The following is a 24,303-nucleotide window of genomic DNA, read 5'->3' as shown; positions in this document are numbered from 1 at the left end:
AGAACCCAAATTGCATGGTTTGTATGTTAAAATGTGTGGAAACTTGCTGTAGCCTCTGATGTCCTGGCAAGACTAGAACACAGTTCATAGCATCACCATAGCAGTGCTTCTCTGCTTCATCTCTCCTTCTTCCCAGCTCATTTTTAACCCTACAGAACTACAGCTCTTCAGTACAAAGAGTTTATGGATGGATTTCTTTGTCCAGGTTTATATCAACAACTTAGCATTTAATGCATTTACTCTGCCTGCATTTGGGGAAGCATTGTTCTAAATATTGCCATGATCTCTTTTTCTGCTATTGAGCAGCTACAAAGCCATCAGGTGCATGAAGCTTTAATTTTTGTCTCTGACTTTTAAATTAGCAACTGGAAAGGTTCTTGCCTGCGATGCACTGGGTGAGAAGGGTTATCTATCTTCCTCAACCTATTTAGATGGGATCTTAATTTGTGTTAGCCCTCTATGTCAACAGCCAGTCTGAGGCAAGATATCAACAGGAGTAACTGCGGCAGAGTGAGCAGAAGGTGAACCCAGCTCAGTTTTACTAAGGGGGAAAGTAAAAGCACAAAGCTGTATTTCCTGTAATAAGGATGACCTGTAAAATATGAGACATATTTTGGTAATAAGATGATGACAGCATCAGAGGCAGCAACTGAATACCAACAAAAGCAAGTGGAAGTGATCAAATCCGAGTGCATGGACTGAACCCATGGTTAGTATAAACCTGTACCCTTTCCTTGTTTTCAGTGGTGCTGTGCTGATTTATGCTGACTGTGAATCTGCCTCATATATTAAGTTTGCCTTGTAAGAGCATTTGAAATAAGAAAAAGCTGTTTATTAATCAAAAGATTGCTAAATATTAAACTTGGCAACAGATAATTTGCATTTAATTTAGGTTATTTTTGTTGTGGTCTTTTTTTACTATTTAGATCAGAAAGGAAGTTTTATAGCAAAATAATATGGATCATTCACTGCTTTCTCAACAGGCACTACAGAGGAGAAGAGTTGTCGTAGAGTCTGCTTAGTATGTTGTGCCTTATCTATCCACTGCTCTAAGCCCAAAGGCAGCAGGAATGTAGCTTGTGCTTCAATCTCCTTCTTGTAAGGGAGTAGCAGAAGGAAGCAGCTGTGAAGCCATAGAAACAGTGAATGGTTTTGGATACTCTTCTTCCACGCTGTGCTGCAGTACCGAGCATCTGGAGGATATTATGGATGTAGTGATTTTTAAAGTGCTTCCTCTCGATGACCTGATGGATGCACTTCCAAGAGAGTGCTGAAGCAATACATTAAGTAATATCTATATAAACTAGCCCCATAACTATTCTCAAGTTAATTTACTTGTTCCAGGCTTTGAGGGAGCGAAACTCTTCAGAAGAGATGATTTCCTTCCCATACAGTGTTTTCTGGGATATAAAAAGTAGCTGTTTCTCACAATCTTGAACTGAGGGTACGGACATAATGTTGGAAGAAGCCATGCTGGTTTATTCAATAGGCTGCCTTGCGCTGGTCCCGTTTGTCCTACTTCTACTTCATGCAGCAACAAAACCAGTGTATTTTGCTTGATGCCACAATTGATTTGAGCTGCCAAACCAAAAAGCTTTTTGGCAGTTTCAGATCTGTCAGTCTTTTGTGATGACAGTACTAGAGATTGGTATTCCACCTTGCACTTTATGTGGGGTTTGAAGGGGAGGGCATTTTGGAACATGAATTGCAGTCATGCATTGGGCTGCTTTGAAGCGCGATGACAGGCTGGGGCAGATACAGACACACCATCAGAATGAAAAATGGTTACTTTTCTTGGAAGGCCTCTTCTCCATCTGTCTTCTGCTAGTGGGAGACAGTGTAAACTTATAAGTAGCTACATAAGAGGAAATAGAAGAAATTTCTTCTTCTAAAGACAAAAGCAACCCAAACCAACACTCCTTCATTTTTCCTATAAAATTGATTTTAGAAAGAATCAGTATTTCCAATTCCCCTGCAAAGGAAAATAAGTGACTAGCAAGATGAAAAAGAGAAGAAGAAAAAGCTTAAATACTTTGAAAGCAATTAAACTGTCTACACTTGTAGAAGTTGGGTCTAACCTGAATGATTCATGTTCAGATTTAGACAAAATGATCCATAGCTCCATTTTTTCTGCTGTCATGATACGTAAGCACACTGCCATGGCAGCTCAGAACCGTCTCATCCTTTTTCTTCCTGTGTTATTTTTACAACTGCTTTTCAAAGCACTGCACTTCAGCAACTGATTCTCATAGCTATATCCTCCTATAAATCACTGGGGAGGTGTCTCAGAGTAGCTCACAAAGTTGCTGCAGGAAGAAGATGCTCTGTCCTTGGACATCCTCGCTAGGTTTAGATAGGCACAGTCACTCAAGGCACAGCTATTTGAGTATTGAATTGCTGTATGAGCATCCAAATCAATGTGGTGCTCATTTAAGATAGTTGGTGATAAAGATATTCACTTCATTTTAATCTTGTGCTATATCCAGAATAGCACAACATCTATGGAACAGAAATAGCTGGGTGCCTGATTCCTTTGCTTAGACACAGTCATGCTACAAATGCAACCAAAAGAGAGAAGCTGGTGACAAGAAAAGAGACAATTTAACATAGAAAATTGCACAGACAACTTAATCTACCCTGAATATCACTTTCAAGTGCATCTTATTACAAAAAAAAGGGGGTTACCAGCTCTGTTTAAACGCTGCAATGAAAGGTACATCTACATTAAGTAGTGCAGGTAATTACAAGCCTGCTTTTTACATCTCTGCTCTGGGGACATAACCTTGATTCATACACCCATTGGCAGAACAGAGGCACATCAAGCTAATACATCTTTTGCTTTTGCAGAAGACATCTGCAGCTTGACTTCCTAAACTATATCAATGTACTTGGCACCTTGCTAATATACTGTATAGTTTCGCCTCCGCTTGGGCATCTGGCAAGATGCGCCTTTTTGCCTGTAACATGGAGCTTGTTTATGCTGTTGTGTCTTTTGAGTGGTGAAGAGAGAGTTCAGGATCCTACATTTTAGGGTCATGGCCTCATCTGGAATAAAGCAATATGTCCACACCGCATTTCTGAACTTGCATGGAGTATAAAGGAAATACTGTGGGGAAAGGCCAATGTGAAAGATGAGAAAACACCTCATTCCTCTTCACCACATAGAGATACTCACATTAGATATCCAATAGAAAAGAAGCTTAAAGAAAATCAGTGGTTACCTGGGTGAACCTCAGCAAAGGGTTAGCTGGCAAAGGTCTTTCAGGCACAGCTTGGTGACACGGTGGCTGGGGAAGGGGTGGTAGGACTCTCTGAGGTGTTTTTAATGGTGGCAAATCATGTGTCTTCACAGGGTTACTAATGTCAATGATCTGATATGGCAGCGGTCTTCTTGGACCATCTCTCTATAAAAAAAACAACAACCAAATGCTATAAACTTCAAACATAAGCATTGCTGCTTTCAAATCTGTTATTCCCTTTTCTCTTCTATTCTGCTTTCATCTACACTCAAGACCTCTTCAACCAGAGATGCAAATAACAGCTTCCAGAGTCCTACTGAAGCACTAATCCTTCGCCCTTCGGATGTAATGTTCTGGTGTAAGATGTTTGGCTCTATCCTGGAGACTAAACTATCCTTTTCTGCACTTGATATTTCCAACTGTCTAAAGCTTGGAAGCCACGAAGGTATTTTGAAACCTGTACCTTCTTTCACTTTACATACTGTTAGTTGTATGTGATATTAAGATCATGTAATAATTGTGCTATGTTACTTAAATGAGATCCTGTATATATAAATATAGATAGATTTTCTTTTTAAAAAGCACTATTTAGGGACTCACTTTTTGCATATTTGTATTTTGTGGCTTCCTGATGACATTTTTACTGAGAGATGTGGTAGGAACATGATGATTAGGCTCAGATGAACTGGAAGGTCTTGCTGGACTCACAGACCTGCAAAACAAGCATTTATTTATAGAACACAACATTCTGTTTTATCACATTTCTTTTAATCTGGAGCCTCTTTTCAGAGGGAGATTTTTGCAATGAGTTCCTGACTTTTTATAGCAAACAAGGAAAGCAAAAATTGTCAAGTGCTCCTGCAAGAATAAACATAAATATTGATTTTTCAGAAACCAGTAGTCTGTTAAATTAGCTTCTGCAATCTGTGGAAATACAGCTTTGTAACACCCAAGAGACTATTCTAATGAAGCTAGCATTTAAACAGTAATGACCTCAAATGTGGAAGTTTCAGCTCACTCGACTGAGTTTAGATAAAAGGCCACACGGTGTAATGAAACTATTTCACGCAAATGGAAATGAAGGCAATGCTTCCTTCACTTCTTCATTTTTTATCACAAAAGGAAAGAGTATGTGGTCAAACCAAAACCTACATTCTTTACTGACATCAATAAAGTTAAACTAAACCAGGAAAAACACTGCTGTTAACACTTGGTGAATACTGTTAGTAAGGTTGGCTCTAACGTGTTCACACTGTTCTGTGATGAGTGTCAAGATGAGAGCACCCACGGTAACAGTTACTTTCTACTAAGGTCTATTAGAGTGTAATTAGGGGAAATGATCATACCTTAGTTTCTCTATTGTTGTCTTTTTACTTGTAAACAACCATCTCATGAAAGTCTTCCTTTTGACATACATGATTGATCCAGCAAAGATAAGGCACAGCATGGTTATCAGCACTCCTATGGTTAAACTCTTATTATCTGCAAAAAAACACATGGAGTTAACTTCTATCAAGAGCCGTCTTCACTGAAACGTGTTGTATACAGGGAGCAGGACATTGCTGCCTGGCCTGACTTTCTAACTGCAATGCAGGTGAAGTGAATTGTGAATTAAAGACTAATAAACTCTAATTTCTTCTAGACTGATGCTTGAATTTTGGCCTGTTTTTAAAGTTACTTCTTTCACAATGGGGAAAAATTGGTTAACATATAAAACTGTAGGTTCCTTCTACACTAACTATTCTATTCTAATCAGATGTGCACCCAAGTGTGAACATCTCCATGTCTTCTCTCTACGTCTATGCTAAGGTCCTGCTTAGGTTGTCACCTGCAAATGAGGCCATAAGGAGTGCAGGCTGTCAGCCACATCCAGACACCCATAGGATGATGGCTGTAGCAATGCCGGCTGGTGCCCTCTTCATGGGTTGCCTGCTGCCAGAATGGGAGGGAGACAAAGCTGAGAAGGAGCAAAAAAAGGACAGAAATGCCTAGACTGTGATTTGGTTACGTGCAAACTTTCACATATTCTGCCCTTAAACATAGGCAGTAACCGCAGCTCTGTTATAAACAGATTTGAAGGGTTCTATTCTGCTTTAATACTGGGCAAGAAGTCTGAAATCTGGACTTCTGTGGTCCAGCCCATAAGGCTATTAGCTTGAATCTGGAGGAAAGCCTTCAGCAGTGGTGTTGTGTGCTCGCAGAGGGATGCTCTGCTTAGCGAGAGGCTGCAGCCTTCTGTACTTGTTCCAGCTTTCAGAGTGCTTAAAGCTGCTTTAAGTACCTTGCTGGGACCTAAGTGAGGCACAATAGTGAGATGAACCCTGACTAGATGACTTGCAGCTGAAAGAAAGCCTTATTTTTAGAAAGAAGCAAGCAGCAGCTCTGATCATTATGGCTATGTGATAGGGTCGCTGCCTGGAGGAGAGGATGTGATTCTTGAGGACTGCTGACCTAAAAAATACACACTCCCACAGTAGGAGAAACATCTTTAAACTTTGCTCTGGTAACCCATCATCACTGTCTCAGCCTTATCCTGCTTGATTTTCAGCTAGCTGGCTCTCATCTACTTGCCAAAGCTCACTTGGATGGTGGTGAACAGTCAGCAGCGCTGACTGAACAAACTGCACATGGGGGGTGATGGGGCACACTTTTACCTTGTAGCACTGCAGAATAATAACTCCCTCACCATCTCTAAAAGATTAATAAAATTAATAGGCTAAGATGATGCAATTTAAATTAATTAACTTCTCTACCTATTGAATATTTAGGCTGCTTTGTAAGAAATATACAGAGTGTCAAACATAAAGGTTTATTCTAAGTCAGCTGGGTAAAGTCCAAGTGTCAGCTACAGAAAACTGTGTCCTCTGGGAATTACAGAACCCCAGGCTGGTTTGTGTTGGAAGGGACCTTAAAGCTCACCCAGCTCCAACCCCTGCCACGGGCAGGGACCCCTTCCACTCGAGCAGCTTGCTCCAAGCCCCTGTGTCCAACCTGGCCTTGAACACTGCCAGGGATGGGGCAGCCACAGCTTCTCTGGGCACCCTGTGCCAGCGCCTCAGCACCCTCACAGGGAAGAGCTTCTGCCTAAGAGCTCATCTCAGTCTCCCCTCTGGCAGGTTAAAGCCATTCCCCTTGGCCTGTCCCTACATCCCTTGTCCCAAGCCCCTGTCCAGGTTTCCTGCAGCCCCTTCAGGCACTGGAGCTGCTCTCAGGTCTCCCCTTCAGGAGCCTTCTCTTCTCCAGGCTGCCCCAGCCCAGCTCTCTCAGCCTGGCTCCAGAGCAGAGCTGCTCCAGCCCTTGCAGCAGCTCCATATTTGTTTATTCCCAGTATTCCCAGTATTATTGAATGTAGCACTGTCATTAGAGAGACATGGTGAAACTACCCCACTATATTAAACTACTGTTAAAACAATTTTCTCTTAAATTGAAATGTTTGCTTCCGAAACACAAACCATGAGAATTATCAAAGATGTCCTATATTTGTCTTCTGCAGTTAGCATTGTGTATGCAGCTCCTCATTATAACACATACTGCAGCTCCCTAGGTACTCAGCTTTCAGGTAAGCTGGAAAAGGACTATAATGCTTTAGAGCAAATCTCAAAAGAAAACATTAACACACCCGTAATCCCACTTGTTCAGTGCCTGAGCACGGTTTCTTTGCTGTCTTACTGGTGGGTAGGTATTTAAAAAGATTTTTCACCAGTGAAATTATAATGTGAAGCTTTGTCATGTAAATGGCCCTGATGTCATAAATCCAGAATTACAATTCACGGCAGGATTTGGCATGTAGAGAATACAATCCATTTTGGGTTTGAATTATATTATTCATACAAAAAGGTGCAGATCATTTTCCAGCAAGTTTTTAGTTTATAGATATGTATGTGAGCAGACTGCTTGTCCTCTCACGTACTCAGACATAAATCAGGAACATCTTCCGTGGAAGTCGCTGAAGTTACAGTACTCCGGAGGAAAATTGGCATGTGATGATTATCAAATCCTATAACATTCACAATGTGTAGAAACTAATTCTTTCGGAGGTTGGCCAAAGGTGAAGTAAGATACTACAGCCAATGTTCTGCAGACTGAACAAGGGGAAATTGAAATGCAAATTATGGAAAATGTACATCTCCTACTACTGTCATATGTGAGGGTAACTTCTGCCAAATGTGTGGAAGCTATCTATAAAACATAGTTTTAATCTGACACAGTCAGAAATCTGCTATTTCCCACAATACAAAAGATCCTCCTTGGAAGAACAAGATAAAATAGATTTCTGATTGTTGATTATGCAATAAATTTGCATGTATAATCCTTGCAACATCCACTCTTCATTAGGCACATAACTATAGGAATAGGTTGCGTGTACAATAAGGTATTTCTATCCTGAAGCACTCAGTGGAGAACACTGGAGCTTGGTGTATCTCAAGGTGAATCCAAGAGTACTGCAATGTTCATCTGCCATTGCAATAGGATTGTATCAAGTGTAGGAGTTAGCTCCTCACCCTCAGCTTAAATCAATGCCATTTCCTACTTACTACAGTCAACTACTAAACTTGATCATGTATCTTGGAAAATAAAAAGGCAAAGAAAGGGAAAAGAAGGCAAAGAAGGGCAAAGGAAGGCAAAGAAGGGCAAAGGAAGGCAAAGAAAGGCAAAGAAGAGAAGCAATGGAAAGGCAAAGAAAAGGCAACAGAAAGGCAAAGAAAGGCAAGAAAAGGCAAAGAAAGGCAAGAAAAGGCAAAGAAAGGCAACAAAAGGCAAAGAAAGGCAACAAAAGGCAAAGAAAGGCAAGGAAAGAAAGGCAAAGATAAAAGAACCTGCCAGGATCACTGTGCCTTTTGTTATGCAAGAAATTTGATGCACTCTGCCTTGGATTTGCTACACTAAATTTTCAAGCTGGTGCCAATGTGTTTGGATTAAGCCATTTGATTTACTGCCGCATTTCCCAATCTTGCAAGCTCATCATTTACAAGATAACACTTTGTTTTTCCACTCTTTATCATGGAAACAAGTAAAGCATGAATTACTACTGACCTGCTTGCCTAATGGGTCCACTGTCCACGCTGCCACCAAACCCCGGCTTGTCACAGAACGGGGGGGCCCAGTCAGCCTCGCAGTGACAGTTCTTTTTGTTGTTGCAGACCTGCAAAGCAAGACAGATGGCATAACATGAATCTGAGAGCAGCACTGGCTGACAAGGCCTCCTGATCAGATAGTGACACATCTGAAAGAAGTAAAGCTTACAGAAGAAAAGAGATGTTCTGGTGTTTGCTTATTAACACAACCAAGATGGCAGAGAGCAACCCTGTGCACACTGGGGGGTAAGAGGGATTCTAAGAAATCATTATTATTGATTATTTATTCATTAGGAACTGTAGTGATAGGACAAGGGGTAACGGGTTCAAACTGAAACAGGGGAAGTTTAGATTGGATATAAGGAAGAAGTTCTTTACTGTGAGGGTGGTGAGGCACTGGAATGGGTTGCCCAGGGAGGTTGTGAATGCTCCATCCCTGGCAGTGTTGAAGGCCAGGTTGGACGAAGCCTTGGGTGCCATGGTTTAGTGTGAGGTGTCCCTGCCCAAGACAGGGGGGTTGGAACTGGATGATCTTAAGGTCCTTTCCAACCCTAACTATCCTATGATTCTATTTGGCAGGTAATTTGCATTGCACCAGCTGACAACTTCAGTAATATAAGGATAATGACACACCTCTTAAGTCTTATTCTCTCTCTTTGCCCCCAGCAGCAGCACTATCTGCTGTCTAACTTCTATTCCTTCTGCCTTCACAGGAACAAGAGTCTGTCTCTGCTAAGCCTGTAAAGCTTTGTCAGCCCACTTGAACATTCCTGTACATCAAGGGCTTGCTCGAGGTTGCAGAGTGATTTTTCCACTGCTTGGATCCCTGGCTTGAGGATGTTCTTCCAGTTGCTGGAATCAAGGTTGAGGAAACCCTCCCTTTCATACCATACCTGCAGTGTCTATAACAAAACAGCCCTCAGGGTTCTGGTGGGTTTAATCTGAGTAAAGGAACAACTAGCAAGACCCGATTTACTCCCTGCAGAACAAGATAGCTCCAAAGGTCTGGAGTCCATCACCAACATCAGCCTGTTCCTTCTGCATGGAGCAAAAGGAGCTGGAAGACTCATAGCTTTTCCATCAGGAGGTCCCACAGTTCAAAACACCCACCAAAACCAGGGCTGCTTTTTATTTCTACCACCCAAATAACAGCTATGACTTATACAGGTGTTAAAGCTCCATGCTCTATTGACACAACACATGAACTGAATGGGTCCAAAAGTTTTGTTGCACAGCACAGAGATGGCACAGTCACATGCAGGTGCTCAAACTGATCTTTAAATAAAGATCTGGGGCTTAGGGCTTGTTGTCAATATGGTCCTTAAATATGGCCTAACACTGACCATCAGTGATCCACCAGCACCAGTGTGGAGAAACCACACAATAGGTTAATAAATGGGTTTCTCAGTAAGATACTGGTTAGTTCACAGGAGTTTGAAAATATGCATTTTTCTGGCAAGGTCAGCTGGCAGGCTTTCAGGAGGTATTAAAGTACCATTCACATAGCTTAGACCAGCTATGGTCACTTAAAATGAAAAACAGAGATTTACTTTATAAAGACAGCAAGATAATGAAAAATATAATTTGTTAAGCATTATCTTTAAAATTAAAGCACTGCAGGAGTTCCCATCTACAATTCCACAAGGTCATTTTTTGCTCCTCAGGAGTCACCAGAGGTTCTCCATTGTAACAACATGAAGATGCCAGTCTAAGCTGATGCTCATTCCAGCACAATGATAACATGCAGCGTCATCAACAGTGCTCAGTTTTTCAGCTGAGGGATGATAAAATAACAGATATCAAAGATGTTCTATATTAAAATTAATAGTCAAATGAAAATCCCTTCTCAGGAGAGGGCAAGGAATTTCCTATGGCTCTTGCAATGGGGGTGCCACAGCTTTTCACAGAAACAAAAAGACCATCAGCAAATCCTTGTTAACAAGGCATAGCTTGTCATAATTAACATTTTCATGATATAAACTAGGTTTGAAAACGTTTTCATATTCTTAACTGATATCATCAAGTTTTTCATCCTGCATCACTTTCATATGATGAAATTCATCAATATGGTTTTGCAACCTGCTTTGGTGGAAGGTGTCCCTGCCTATGGCAAAGGGCTGGAACTGGATAAGCATTAAGGTCCCTTCCAACCCAAATCATTCCATGATTCTACTTTATTTTAATACTTTTAGAAATGCTTTTCCCTTTGAAATATTTTAACTTTTCTGTAACCAGATAGAAACTGGATTAAAAAAATTATCATTTTTTGCAATGTTAATGGGACTTCTTTATGAAGGAACTTTAGACTTAAAATTCCTATTTATGAAAGATTGTTAATTAAGAATAAGACAATGACTGCCTGATAGATATTTCTTTGTTAAATAAAAATCAGTTCATTGCTTGCATTTTCTACAAGGGACACTGAACCTGGAAATACATGATAAAAAAAGTACTGCAGTGACTTTGATATATTACAATCAATCATAGACCCCAAAGCTATTACACAAAATGATTTCTTGTCCAGTGTTTATTGACTGATTGTAAAAAAAGCATTCCTATAAGGCTTACTCCGCGTCCATGGCACTTTGTTGCACATTTATGTACACCAAAAACGCTTGTATTCTGGCACCGGCGATTAAGGCAAATCTGCAAGAGAAGAGAAAAGAAGTTTTAATAAGGAGAGAACTGCTGGTGCTCACAAAGCATCACGTCCCTCTCCGTATATCTGCTCATCCATCAACAGTTCTTTCAGCAGCTAAAGATTTCCCAATACACGTGCTGCATTGACAATGTTATATTGACAAAAAGATACGGACACCAGAATTAGGCATCGTCTCCTTTTAGGTCCAAATCTGCAGAAGCTGAATCCTGCTCTCCACAGGCATCCAGGCCAATACTGCTTTTCAGACATCGCTCGTATTTGGTGGCCATGCTGAGCTTGTGTAAATAAACACTCACAGCTTCACTGAAGTGGAACTAGTGGTGAGCTGCTGGGCTTTGGGGATTTTCAAAGCCAATCAAAAACCCCAGTAATTTGCATTTTTTCAGGACCAGGAATGCACTGAGCGGGCTTCCTCCATGGAACTCATCTGGCTGCATCCATGTCTTGACAAGAGTGGATGATACCTCCTGATTTGGATTTGATAAAGGTCTTTTCCAACCTACTTGATTCCATGATTCAAGGAAAGTTTTAGGTCCCTTCATGGTGTGAATTAGCACAGGTCTTTTTATAGCAATAGTGTGGTACGTTTTCATGCTGGCACAGAACCTGGACCCAGGACAGCCCAAATATTCAACTGAGGTCACTGATATACATGAGTTCATCATTGTTTTTCAGCAAAACTGAGACTTTCTGAAGAGTTTTTTTTGGTGTTAATGATAAACCAGCTATATTTAAAGTGTAATAGTAATCTTATAGGAAACTAAAAAAATAACACATGCAAAGTAATGAAATTAGTTTTGTTTTCCAGTTATTAGGAGTAAACTTTACTCTGCCAACATAGCTGAAAATTGAGTTAAAGCAATATTAGTACAATCTAATAACACCATCAAGTAATCGAATGAGTGGTGAAGATGTCAGCAATGAGATGGTACCCTACATGAAACTGAAAAAAGAAGAAATTAGGTCTGGAGTAACTGTTGCAAGGCTATGCTGACCTCTCCCAAAAAAGGGGGAAAAAAGGCATTGCACAATTTTGCTCATGTTTAAATGCAGTTCAGTTCAGTAGCACTAAAAGTCAGTCACAATAATTAGCATTAAGCAGGGAATAGTGTTGAAGGAGACGACAGGGAAGCTTAATCAGGGCACTTATCCCCCGGGGAGAAGAAAAAATGGAAAGGAAATTAGAGTGAATTGGCATCAACATGCACGCATGTAGAGAATATGGTCTGATTACAGCAGCATTCTCAATTCAAATATTCACAGTGCAGTAGCACACAGAATTTTGATCACATTAAAATGGCTGCATTTCAAATTGGGTATCTTCAGCTCAGAAAACTCAAGAATATTTAAATTCATATTCTTAATCCGTAATACAAATGCACTAATGTCCTCCAAGTAAAACATACAATTTCATAAGTATTAGCCTGTGTATTCTATAGTGTGTATGTGTATGATTAGATAGATTAGAAAGATTAAATACTCATTAGTAAAACATAATCGGGTGATTTCCCAGCATTGAGTTTCCTTTGAAAAGACATTTTAGAACAGATTGACTTAGAAATGTTGTGAGGGTTGTTTCCCTGTAACAGAACTGTAGTTTCGCTAGGGATGTATTTTCAACCTGTTCCCAGTGCACTGTGATAATTCAACGCAATTCAAAAGCATGCAGAAATTCAAAGGCTCACTTGAATTTACCACAAATTATCAAAGCAATTTTTCTTTCTTTCTGCAAGTTATCCACTGAGGGTATGGAAACCGTCTTCATTTCAACAGTTCTTGGGCTCCTTTCCATTCCTCCCTCCCTATAAACTCATGGCTGTCTCCCATCTTTCTCAGTTTCTTTTCTCACAAAAGAGAGGCTAGGAATGAGACAGCCATATGAAATCTGGATTGCATTCACATTGGAAAATTCACAAAGTCTGTAAAATATGATTGCAAAAATCACCATTGGTGGCTGAACATCAATGGGTTTATCTTTTTTTCTAATAGCAAATACAGAGATAGCTTTTCCTGCAAGAAACTACAAGGCGGGGGGGGGGGGGGGGGGGGGAGCCAGAATCAGCAGATATAACACATTTTGAGACCTAAAGTGAAGTTAATGTCAATTTTTGCAATGCCATAGACTGGAAAATGAATACATTGAACTCCTCAGAAATTCATTAACAAGCCTGCACTGTTTTGCTGTACTTATTTTACAGAAAGCCTTTAGCCTACTTGGGCAGGTACTTGGGACTGTCTTCAAAAAGACAGTTTTAAACTTAAGCAACTTGTATTGCAACTGCAAATCTATAATACAGAACAGTGGGCAGAAGGAGAGAGTAAAATGCTGAGTCAGTGTGAGAATGAGCAATTCTTTAGTGGAAAGAAAGAAAATCCCAAAGCAAAACCCAGTCAGTTTAGTACAAAGAACTTGGCAACATGAGGTAGTGATGTTCTCCTGGCTTAGAGTACTTCAGAATCTTACTTTTCCATCTTCACACTTGGTTCCTGAAAGCACAAGAGCAGGATCGGGCATATCGTCACCCAAATACACGTGGGTACCACGACACAGAATCTTGCCACCTTCCTGAAGCGGGATATTAGTTTCTATGGAAACAGCATTGGTACCGATTACAGGTCGATTTGCTCCTCCTTGACACTGGATTTTTCCACATTTAGCATCTCTGAAGGAGGTAAATGAAACCAAAGATTAGTTAAAGAATTTTAAATGTTATATCCCTTTCCCACCACCCTTGAATCTGTTCCCTTGTTTGTAGGGAGAGACCATACCTGGGTTCACACTTGGCAAAGGAGCTCTTGGAATCTTTGCCACAGTTGCCATAAGGATCACCAGCAGAATTGACTCTCTCAAAGCAGATCCCAGGAGCAGGTTTCGCACCTGAAACAAAACCTAATCAGAACTTTCCTCTCATAGAAGGTGTTGTTAATAATTTTCTTTGAGCTCCACTGATGCTTTAGGGAAAGGTGGGATGTGATCTGCATGTTGATGAAGCACAACAAAACAGTTGTGCTTGATCAGCATGCTAATTGAAGAGCCTGAATGTGTGGGTTTTCCACTGTTGTTTGTCTCTCTTGGCAATGCTGAGCAACAGAAAATGCAAAACTCTTTCTCTTTCAGAATCTCTCCAGATAACATCCGTCCTGTGAACCCTCCTAGGACACAAAAGCTTTTAGCAAATGCCAAATCTGGTTTGGTGAAGAAAGACACAGGCCATCTGGTGAGTTAACTCCCTTCTTTTTGCAGCAGTCCACATGGTTCTAGTGAGACCCACAAGAGCTGAAGCCAAAGGACATACTTCTCGAGAAAGGCCTTTTACAGTGTAATTCAGAACAACAGGAACCCCCCCAAAAAATCCAGTTGCAATCTGGAGTGTTATGTGCCTGTATAAACTTGACCACATTACATGGCAAAGAGCATAAGATGCTGTTAGCTCAAGCTGGGGAGAGGAAGGGAAACCATCCCCACCTTGATCCTCAGTAAATCCACTGCTGAAAGGCTGACTTGAAAGAAGGGCTGTTTCTACTATGGTGATACAAGTAGGAATCTGGGAAGACAGGCAGCATCTGGTTGTTATCTACTGTAGCCTTTTATGATGGAGACATATCCTAATGGCAAAGGAACTTCCCCAGTGGGAGTATACTGGAAATGTTTGTGCAGACAGATTACTCATCCCTGCGTTATAGAAGTCAAAAGGTACTGTTAGAACATCTATTCTAATGTCTTATACAGACAAGCTCCTGTCCATTTTCTCCCAGATTGTGACCAACACTTTAATATCTTCTAGGGGAAGATACATGCCTTCACCTGAAATGTTTGAGAGGTAGAGGATTTACTTCCCCAACTGCAACAATTCATTAGTCCATGTATTAGAATGTAATCCCTTTGTTCTGTTGCCAAGAGTGGCTTTTATTTCTAGCCAATAATTACTGTTCCTTGCAAGATTAAGAGGCCCTTTGCTAGGGCCCTTTGCTACCCCATATTTTCTTTCCATGAAGATTACAAATAGCACAATCAATTAAATCATTGCCATTACCTCAACTACTCCAATAGGCAGACTTGCTTTGAGGACCCAAGATGGTAAGGAGATACATGGACTAAAACTCTGAACAGATACTTGCTAGATTCAGTTTTGTACTTTTGATAGATCAGGCAAACTAGACCAAAACGAACTGGCAGCAAACGATGTGATAGCCTTAAGGCTGAGAATATAGCATTTCTACAGTGTTCTCTGTTCCCTGATCTGTATCAGAAACAGAATATCTGAGTTAATGTTACATTTTTCCGAATGCATGAAGCCACTTCCAAGAGTGCATGTCTCTGACTGAAGGTAAAACACATCATTTATTTAAACCATCCTGAAGATTTCATTTGAAAGCCTTCAAAAAGTAAGTTTTTTTTTAAAATGGGGTCAAATTCCTGGAGAAGAAAACACAAATATGATTGTAAAACTCCCAGATAGTGTGGATCTTTTCACTAATAACTCCGAGATTAAAGCCTCAATTAATTATCTGCATTTCACAGTCAGAAGCTTGACTAATGCTATATACTGCTGAACAGCAATCTAATGCTATTAAGGACAAAAATATTACAACTTGAAGAGGCTTAAGATGGCACTCTCTTCCCCTTCTAACAGTTTTAGATACTGAAACTAGAAAACTCAGAAAGGCAGGCACAGAAGGAACTGAGTATGAGCTGTTGGTTCCCTGGAGAGCAGGACAAGAGCTTGAAATTCTTTGGTAGATTACGATCGAGCTTGCTGAGCTCAGAATATTTCTCAAATCCGGAACTATTAAAAGGGACTCACACGGGATTCTTTCACTTCTTTTCATTAAACCACAAGCCATAATCAAAAAATCAACCAAAACATCCAGACAAGACACTGTACAAAGAGCAAAAGTAAAATTTCTATTATCAGCATGTTGATTCCTCCTCATCTTTCCAGGGCAGGCACATTAACTATTCAGCTTGATACAAACATTAACATGAGCATATACTGTGCCAGCTTTAAAAGGGAAGGGAAAGAAGAAACATGCTGTAAGCAAGAGGCCAAGTAAAATTGCTTTTTCTCTCACATCTGTCTTGCTTAGACCTACCTAGTCAAAGGAATAAGCCCCCCACCCATCTACCATGATCATACATAATTGCTATGGGTCTCATTTTTACTTAGTTGGGAGCCTTGTGCCCAGCTAGTTCACCCCATGGCATATCATTGCAATGACTGGAGGCTTCCTAGGAGATGTGGCAGCAGCATCGCAGAGCGCAGACATGCTTTCCCTTGAGCCTTGTGTGGCTCTGAAACCTGCCAAGAGCAAAATGAATGTTCATGTCCTGTGCCAAAGACTCATTTAAGAAACGGTGTTAAAAAGAGAAAGGGCTCAGTGAAATATTAAGAGAGTTGAAGGTATCTATCTTCCTCTTTCACCCAATGAAACTTTTTTGTTTGGTTGGTTTTTGATGAAGTCAAGTGCTCTACGTCTGATGGAAAGCAGCCTGCAGGAAGAACATATCTGCAGCATCCTTGCAGGGCTCAGACAGTGAGTTTTAACTCCAACCAATAACACTTGACAAGAAAAAAGATCTCATGGAGTACAAAAAAATGCTCCCCTGCCAGCTCGGAGCAGTTTGTATGAAAACACCTGGTACCCAATGATCATCTGCGGCTTGGAAACCATCATCTAGCTTCAATTCCTGTCTTTGGTATCAAACCAAAGCACGTTGCTGCTTGGGAGTCAGATGGCTGTTCCCTCTCCTGACTGGTTTCTCTCAATATTTGGACTATTTTACAGATGAAAACATAGCAGAGTGTAAGAAGCTGAACAGATGGAGCTACCAAGTTAAAAGGAGGTTTTTAGAAGGATGCTTAAGGAAGAAAATTGTAATGTTGTGTTTCTGGAGGAAACCCATTTATCATGATTGCTCCATATTAACTGAAGCAGAAAGTCCTGTCTTTCTCTATTTTCCTACCTCCATAGGCAAAGGCAAAATGATTTGTGAAAGATTTCCAGTGGTTATTAAGTCCTTTGAGCTGGACGAACAGAGTTTATTTCACTTTGCTATTGATAATTATGGTATTGTGACCCTATAATTAAGGTCCTGTCAGCTTTTCCATGCCAAGCCTTATTCAAGGGATTAATTCAGCCGTTTGAAACTGCAGGAGGTCAAAGCTCACCACTGCAGTTGTCAGCCTGAAGACTTTTTTTTCCCTCTTCAAACGTGTAAATTGATGAGCCCATTTCTTTCCCTCTATGGTTGCAAGAAAAGAGATGTTTTACACTTTTGGAAATGATACAGAAATGCTGTGTCATTGCAGATCAGTGCAAGACCTGCTGCAGTGAGAAAACACTGTCACGGGCTCCTGAAAGAGAAGAGAGGAATTTCTGACCATGGTGCTGATTCCAGGAACACAGAAACACCCGTTAGCAGGCTGACAGTGGAAAAGAAAGATATTGCAGCTCAGTTCCCAGCACTGTCTCAACACTTACTTAAAAGAATTATAGAGCTTCTATGGGTGTGGAGGGCAAAAAAACCCCCAACCTCCTGAAGCTCTATTGCTCAGGCTATGCCAACTAGCCCCATGAACAACTGTATAAATATCAGCATAAAAATACAGTTCTCTGCCATGTGATTTGCACCTGGATTTTACATCTCATGCAGTTCATTTTACTGCGCTTAATGGTGCAAAGCAAACTTTCCATAAGCTCCCCATGGCCTCTGTCTTCATCCAGGTGATCCCTGTTGTTATGTGCGTGTAAGAATGAGATGGGGTTGAGCTGTTATATTTTGCATTTAAGGATTATGCTAGCTCTGACTACCTCTGAGAATATGAATGTCTTTCACATCTCCAAAAGAAAAGACCTGGCCATAAATATGTGATGATCAGAATACTTTGATTTCACTGATTTGGAATCTTCATGGGTAAATCAGTGTTTTTGCAAACACCAGTTAGCAATGGTTTGGTCAGCTAACTTAGAGGGGAAGCCCACCTATTTTGCCTATAGGGTTGTACCTGGGAAAAAAACCTGCAAAGCTCTTACCCCAGTGGCAGCCCTCTGTAACAAGTATTGACATTAAAATTAAGATCATTGCTGCTTAAACAAATGGCCATACCTATGAAACAGATTCAAGTATGTTCTAATTATTATGTCAATGGCCACTAACGGCTCCTCAAAGTCACTGGTTTTTATCTTCTTGGGAAAATACAGGGAAACACACTGACAGACATCTCCTTTCCTTCCCTCCGGAGTCATTTTCCATTCAATGCAGAAAATGACATGAGTCTAAAGATGAGAATCTTCTATTCTTTGGTAATCAACAATTTCTCTCTCTTAAGTGACTTTATCTGTGTATCTAGTTGCTCCCAGAAAATGCCAATGGAGTCCCAGACATTACATAAACATGCGTTGATTGTAGTCCAACTATTATCAATAGGTCAGATCAGTGCAATTTGGTAGTTCTGAATATGAAACAAAGAAGGTCACAAGCAATTCATGCATGTTGCTCTTTAAGGATATGAATTAAGGTAAGAGAGAAAGAGATTTGTGAGTTCTGGGAGCAGACCTGAATGAATGTGGTCTTTAAGGAGAATTTGTGGTATTTTCAGAGACGGTCCCCAGGTGCTCCTGTCCTCTTTCACCCATGCTATTGCAGTTAGGGAAAAACAAAAAGATATTCCCCTATTTGATTTGAATTTATCTGTTGAAAGAAACAAAAAACCCCTCCAGGAAGTGCAAGTACTTCTTTCTGGAAGCAGGCTCCTATTGCTTACCCTGAAGTAAACAAGCTCTGACAGTGCTCATCATTTCTCTTTAACTAGATCTAAAAATATGAAGATTGATGTTTATCATTGGGCTACTGGACATCTGTAGCCTGATGAATAAAGGAAGATATACAAAAGAAGATCTTGATAAGGAATTTAATATACTGAATATTATTTTAAAAGGAGTTATTGTATTTTGTTCTGCATGGCTTTCTCCAACTGGGAAGAAGAAAAAAAGGAATTAATGTAAATGATTGTGATCAGGTTTTTCTTTAAATATAGATTTTTTTTTTCAAAAACCCCACACTTCTTCACTCCACACACACATTGTTAACAACAATTCTAATCAATTACAACAATATGTAAAAGGTTGAAATGTATCTTTTTGATAGGAAGTCCAGAGACAACATCTTCAAACGTCAAGTCCCACTTTCTTCTGCAAGCAAAGCTGGAAAGATAGGATAGGACAAGGGGTAATGGGTTAAAGCTTAAACAGGGGAAGTTTAGACTGGATATAAGGAAGCAATTCTTTCCTGTTAGGGTGGTGAGGCACTGGAATGGGTTGCCCAGGGAAGTTGTGAATGCTCCATCCCTGGCAGCGTTCAAGGCCAGGTTGGACAGAGCCTTGGGTGCCATGGTTTAGTGTGAGGTGTCCCTGCCCATGGCAGGGGGGTTGGAACTGGATGATCTTAAGGTCCTTTCCAACCTTAACCATTCTATGATTATAAGATAGATTTTAGACCTCTACCATGATATTTTTCAAACTGCATGGCCCAACTAGCCCCGTTCCTATTCCACCCCACATCTACTCATACTCCAACCAGATGAAGTGTGATCAAACAGCAGATATTAACATCCATAGTCTTTAAATCCAGAATAGAGGCCTTGTTTTTTTGCTGGAATCCTATCTGCTCCACTGTTTGAGGGTTTATTTTACTGGCATTATTTCCTATTTATGCTTCAAAAACTATGATGAGAATTAAGCGTTTCAGTTCATGTTTGGTAATGTCCCATCCTCCCTTTCAAAATCTCTATTTTTGGGTATTCCCAAGACAAATAAGGGTATTGCAGCTAAAGTGTTTTTGAACTCTGTTCTTAACAAAATCATCTTTCTCATAAGCAGACCTCTGTAGCTTCAACCACTGGAGACTCCACGCACAGCAGTGCCCATGTTGAATAGTTCCAAGAAAGAAGACAAGAAAGAATTAGGGTAGCCCAGGGGGTTTGGAGGACTTGCTGCATTAGGAAACAGACCTGGCAAGGGAGTTGCAATAATTCAGCTCCCTGACCTTTAGCTGAATTTTTCTCAGCATCTGAAATCATTAGCAGCCTGACTGAGCATCTTTCCATGGCATGGGAAACTGGTTCAGGAGGAGATTTTTGCTTTATACAAGAGAAAATGTCTCTGTATCCAGGGGACTAGAAATCCCAGTAAGTCTGAGTGGAGGCTATAATTGTCCATGCCTATATGAGCTCATATTACCTCTGCGATGTGACAGGGGTTCAGAGCAGTGTATCAGATGCATGTTTCGTTCCACATGAGGAGTTTGAGAACTCTTCTAACAGGTTCTTAAACCCACATGACCAAGCTAACCTGCTATCTGCATCAGTGACATTAGTTCTTGACATGTTTTAATGTTTCTTTAAATAAAACATAAATTCTTCAATAGACTTCTGATGAGGGTTTTGACCAAGGGAAGCATCTGTGTGTAAGTATATTGATCCGTGGGTTTTGGCACAGAGTTAAAGGCAGAGAGATACAGAACAGTCTAAGGAGAGCTTAGTTTAAAAGAAATAATTAAATCTCTCTCTAAATAATGCTCCTCAGGAGAGGTAAAAGTGGCTTTCCCATTTGAGAGTGGGGTAAGTGAGACGAAGGAGGACTTATCCCCAGTGATGCAGGATGTGATAACAAAATGCAGAATTAATACTTGTATTGCTAGCTGATCTGAAGGTCCTTTCCAACCCTAACCATTCTATGATCCTATGATTCTATTTCAGTGGGAGGGCCACAGGAAAGATGAACGGATTTCCTGGGATAGCATTCATTTAGGCTAACCCAAGACCTCATGCTATCAGAGTTTTGCAAAAAGAAAGTGAATTAACATGGAGAATAAAATCTCTTTTTTTCCTCAGTGCATAGTCTGCATACACTAGTCAGGAGACAGGTTTACAGGTAACACCAATCAATAAAATATACACAATGATCCAACAATTTTATGTTAATATCAAATACTCAAGTCTGTTTTGGGATGTAGACAGACATGTATGTTTTGCAGATGAGCAATTTAGAGCACAGAAGGAAGCTTACACACCAGTCAGAAAAGGGATGTGATTTCAACCTGTCAAGACCATTCAGCACTTTGCAAGATGACATAAGGCCATATCAAAGTCAAAGTTAAATGACTGGTCTAAGTTCACCTTGCCATTTGCTGCAGTGCTGTGGAATGAGCCTAGTTACTGTTGCTCTCCACCTCCTGCTGCAAGAAATGAACATGACTGCAAATCAAGGATAAAATGATTCTCAAAATGATCCCCTCATTATTCAGTTCTCCCTTTCAGAGAAGAATAGATGCAGATTGGTACTGTATAAACCTCCTCCAAATCACAAGGTTTTTTTTGTCCCCAAGTCTATCTCATAAACAGATCTCCTGGTTCTCAGACTCACCTTGGCCCCAGAGCGTGATGCACTGCTGCTCATGGGTCTGGCATATGCCGTTGTAGCAGTAGCCATCCACCCTTTGGCACGCATGCCCATCATGCAGGTACACGTTAGCTGGGCAGTGAGGGCTGGCTCCTGTGCAGAACTCTGGCAGGTCACAGGAATTACTTGACTCTCTGCAAGGAATCCCTGCTGGTTTTAACTGCAAAACAAAGAACAACTTTAACTGCTGCACTTCCAATCAACGAGAGCTATGCAGCGGTATAACCCATGCATGAACATGGGTATAATCCACATGAATAGCTTTTTCCAACGGCTTTACACCAGCTGACCACAGAGGACAGTGTAAGGATTATATAGCTCTTTAAAGACATTTATTTGACACGTGTTGTGAAGGGTTTTTCTGGAAGGAGGGCTGAACTGAAGTTGCAGCTGCAAATATGGCTCATATGGCTTGGGTTAGAAAGTAAACCCAGGGTTTTGTTCATTTTCAAATAGGAACCATAGTTTCCAGCATGCCTCCTTCAATCACACCTAAACACCTGGGCACAGAAACATTTTGGGCTGTAGTGCCAAGGATGCTCTATAACAAAAAAAAGGCCAGAAAAGTCAGAGCAGAAACATTTTCATGCCTGTGGCTGTAACAATGCTGCAGTGACCAGGGCAGCCAGCTGACCACGTAACATTACATTACATCTTCTGTTATGGCTCACAAGGATACCAGCCCACTTGACTCTGGATTCAGCTTCCTGGGATGGAGGTGCATTTCCTCATGGAAAAGTCACTCTGTTGTGGACATCAAGATCGTCTTCAACTCAGTTATACAACTAGTCCATGTAACTGTTCCTGTCCTGTCCTGATTTCCCTGGATAACTACATTATTTCAGAGCTGAAGGCAACCAGTAGGCAATGGTGGAATGTGCCAATCTGAACATTCACTGATCAACAACAACCACAAAAGATGGGTGTGCTCTGGGAGCAGCACTGAATTTTAACTGCATCACCACAGCGCCTTTGGTTAAAAGGCAAAAAGACATAAAGATTGATTTTGCTAAAAAGCATTTTCTGGCTGTTTTGATAGCTTGCTGCTACTGAGCTTTTAGGCAGATGGTTGCCACCGACACAGCGGAAACATGGTGAATGCTTTATTAGCCCATATGCAAGACATGGGCTGAGAATTCAAGAAGGTAAACACCTGCAGCAAGTTAGCTTTTATAGTAAGTTAGGAGTCCATGATAGCTGATGATCTGCCATTAAAAATACATATGCTCTTGATAGAATTAATATGCTGTCTTCTCCTAAAATGTGGCCAGCATTTACTGACTGCTCACCAGAGCACATGAAAAGCATGACAAGAAACCAAAGCATACAAAAGTTCATGGAAAAGGAGAGGTTTTGCATGAGCAGGTGAAGGGGCTACAAACAGCACAGACACCATTACAAGAGTCTGTTGATCTGCTCTTTCCATAACTGTTACAACATGAGAAGTGTTCTAATTGCCTACAAGAAACGCGAGTGTCTTAATGCTTAATGATACCAATTTGATTGTTCTCCATCCTTGCTTACTGCTCTGCAGTTGGGAAGATTATGGACTTCTACCCGCCCCGTATAGATAAGAAAGGTTTCCGCAGGTTCACCTGGCAGTCTTCGCAGCAAAGTCCATGCGCGCACACTGCTCCCGGTTTCAAAGTACAGGTAGTTGCATTACAGCACCGGTTTGTACATTCCTAGATGGAGGATAAATTTAGAGCAGACAACTTTGAGTCACAATGAGCTGTAAATCAAGAGGCTGCCTATAGCTCCGCCAAGAAAAGCAAGGCATGAATTATGCATGAAAGTCTATAACTTGATCCAAACAGTCTTGTCTGTCCTTAGCTTCAACAAGCACAATAATTGTAGTAAAACCAGAGCAGCCATTGAGGAAGGCTGGTTTATTCTAGCTATGGATCTAATCCCAAATACCACAAACAACTCAAGTATGCTGATACCAGTCCTGAAACAGTGCTATGGTGTCTTATTTCCACAAAATCAGTAGAATGATTCCATTGCCTCCAGTGAGGATTCAGGACCTGCGCTGCAGTTACTGAGCATCATGACTACAGCTCTCTGTTTTGTGATTGTTCCTCACCAGACTTCTGTATTGCGTGGGGACTGGTAGCTGCCACAAAGAAAGATGATGACATGTAATGTCTTATCAGGGTATGTCAGTAATAGAGCTTTGAGAAATAAAATGAGTATGAATTGCACTCTCACTCACTGATACATCCCAATTTCACACATACAGATTAGATGGTGGCATGTGTGGGCTTCTGCAAACTTTTTTCTCAGTAGAACAAGCTAGTAAGAAAATAATGGATTTGTTTTTCCAAGATTATGCTCACAAGCTGCAAGTTACCTCAGCTGTGCTGGAATCTCATCTCTCCCTAACAAAAATAGCAGCAGATAGAATTGCTCTTCAGCTGTGTTAAGTCAGTTTGACTTAACAAGGGATCACTAACAATATAGGGAACACAGGAGAAATAAGTGGGTTAGAATGATGTTCACACCCTCTTGTTACTTTATTGGCTTTTACAGAGCTTTCCAACTAGATGAGAAGGCTGCCACTGCACTCACAAATAAAGAGCAAACTGATTCTTAGCATTTCACTGCGTTCGTAGACAACATCTGCCTGAATACACAAAGGTAACTGCACCGCTCTGAAGCAGTGGAACAACTTCCAGCACCTATTTTGGATCATGCCGGAAGGCAGCAGGCTGCGCAAGTGTTTCTTTGCAGCTGCTGTGTTTAAGAAGCAACGCTCCCCTGCACAGAAGCACAGTTTATGAATTCACCTCAGTAGCAATCTGAGAGTGGAGGAAAGCAATGTCAGTCCAACTAATGTACTTCTGACACAGTCAGCCTCCATACC

General features: G+C 40.8%; 1 protein-coding gene and 1 long non-coding RNA gene across 2 annotated transcripts in view; one reads left to right on the top strand and one right to left on the bottom strand.

The window, feature by feature from the left end:
* LOC133282577 (uncharacterized) overlaps nucleotides 1-24,303 on the top strand; it is a 380,577-nt gene that overhangs the window by 196,727 nt on the left and 159,547 nt on the right. The gene's annotated exons all lie outside the window — the stretch shown is intronic.
* ADAM12 (ADAM metallopeptidase domain 12) overlaps nucleotides 1-24,303 on the bottom strand; it is a 188,148-nt gene that overhangs the window by 5,440 nt on the left and 158,405 nt on the right. The window contains exons 13-21 of the mRNA XM_061478574.1: nucleotides 23,033-23,122; nucleotides 21,402-21,597; nucleotides 13,746-13,854; nucleotides 13,441-13,639; nucleotides 10,883-10,960; nucleotides 8,274-8,382; nucleotides 4,586-4,721; nucleotides 3,840-3,951; nucleotides 3,222-3,404 (exon numbers count right to left, since the gene is read on the bottom strand). Of these exons, the coding sequence (XP_061334558.1) occupies nucleotides 3,222-3,404; nucleotides 3,840-3,951; nucleotides 4,586-4,721; nucleotides 8,274-8,382; nucleotides 10,883-10,960; nucleotides 13,441-13,639; nucleotides 13,746-13,854; nucleotides 21,402-21,597; nucleotides 23,033-23,122 (1,212 nt within the window). The remainder of the gene's footprint in view (nucleotides 1-3,221; nucleotides 3,405-3,839; nucleotides 3,952-4,585; nucleotides 4,722-8,273; nucleotides 8,383-10,882; nucleotides 10,961-13,440; nucleotides 13,640-13,745; nucleotides 13,855-21,401; nucleotides 21,598-23,032; nucleotides 23,123-24,303) is intronic.

Source organism: Pezoporus flaviventris, unplaced genomic scaffold (genome assembly GCF_033815535.1).
Source record: "Pezoporus flaviventris isolate CSIRO_AGI_PZ_B2104156 unplaced genomic scaffold, CSIRO_AGI_Pfla_v1 ptg000129l, whole genome shotgun sequence".
Classification (NCBI taxonomy): Eukaryota; Metazoa; Chordata; class Aves; order Psittaciformes; family Psittacidae; genus Pezoporus; species Pezoporus flaviventris.
This window is presented reverse-complemented; position numbering and strand designations above follow the sequence as displayed.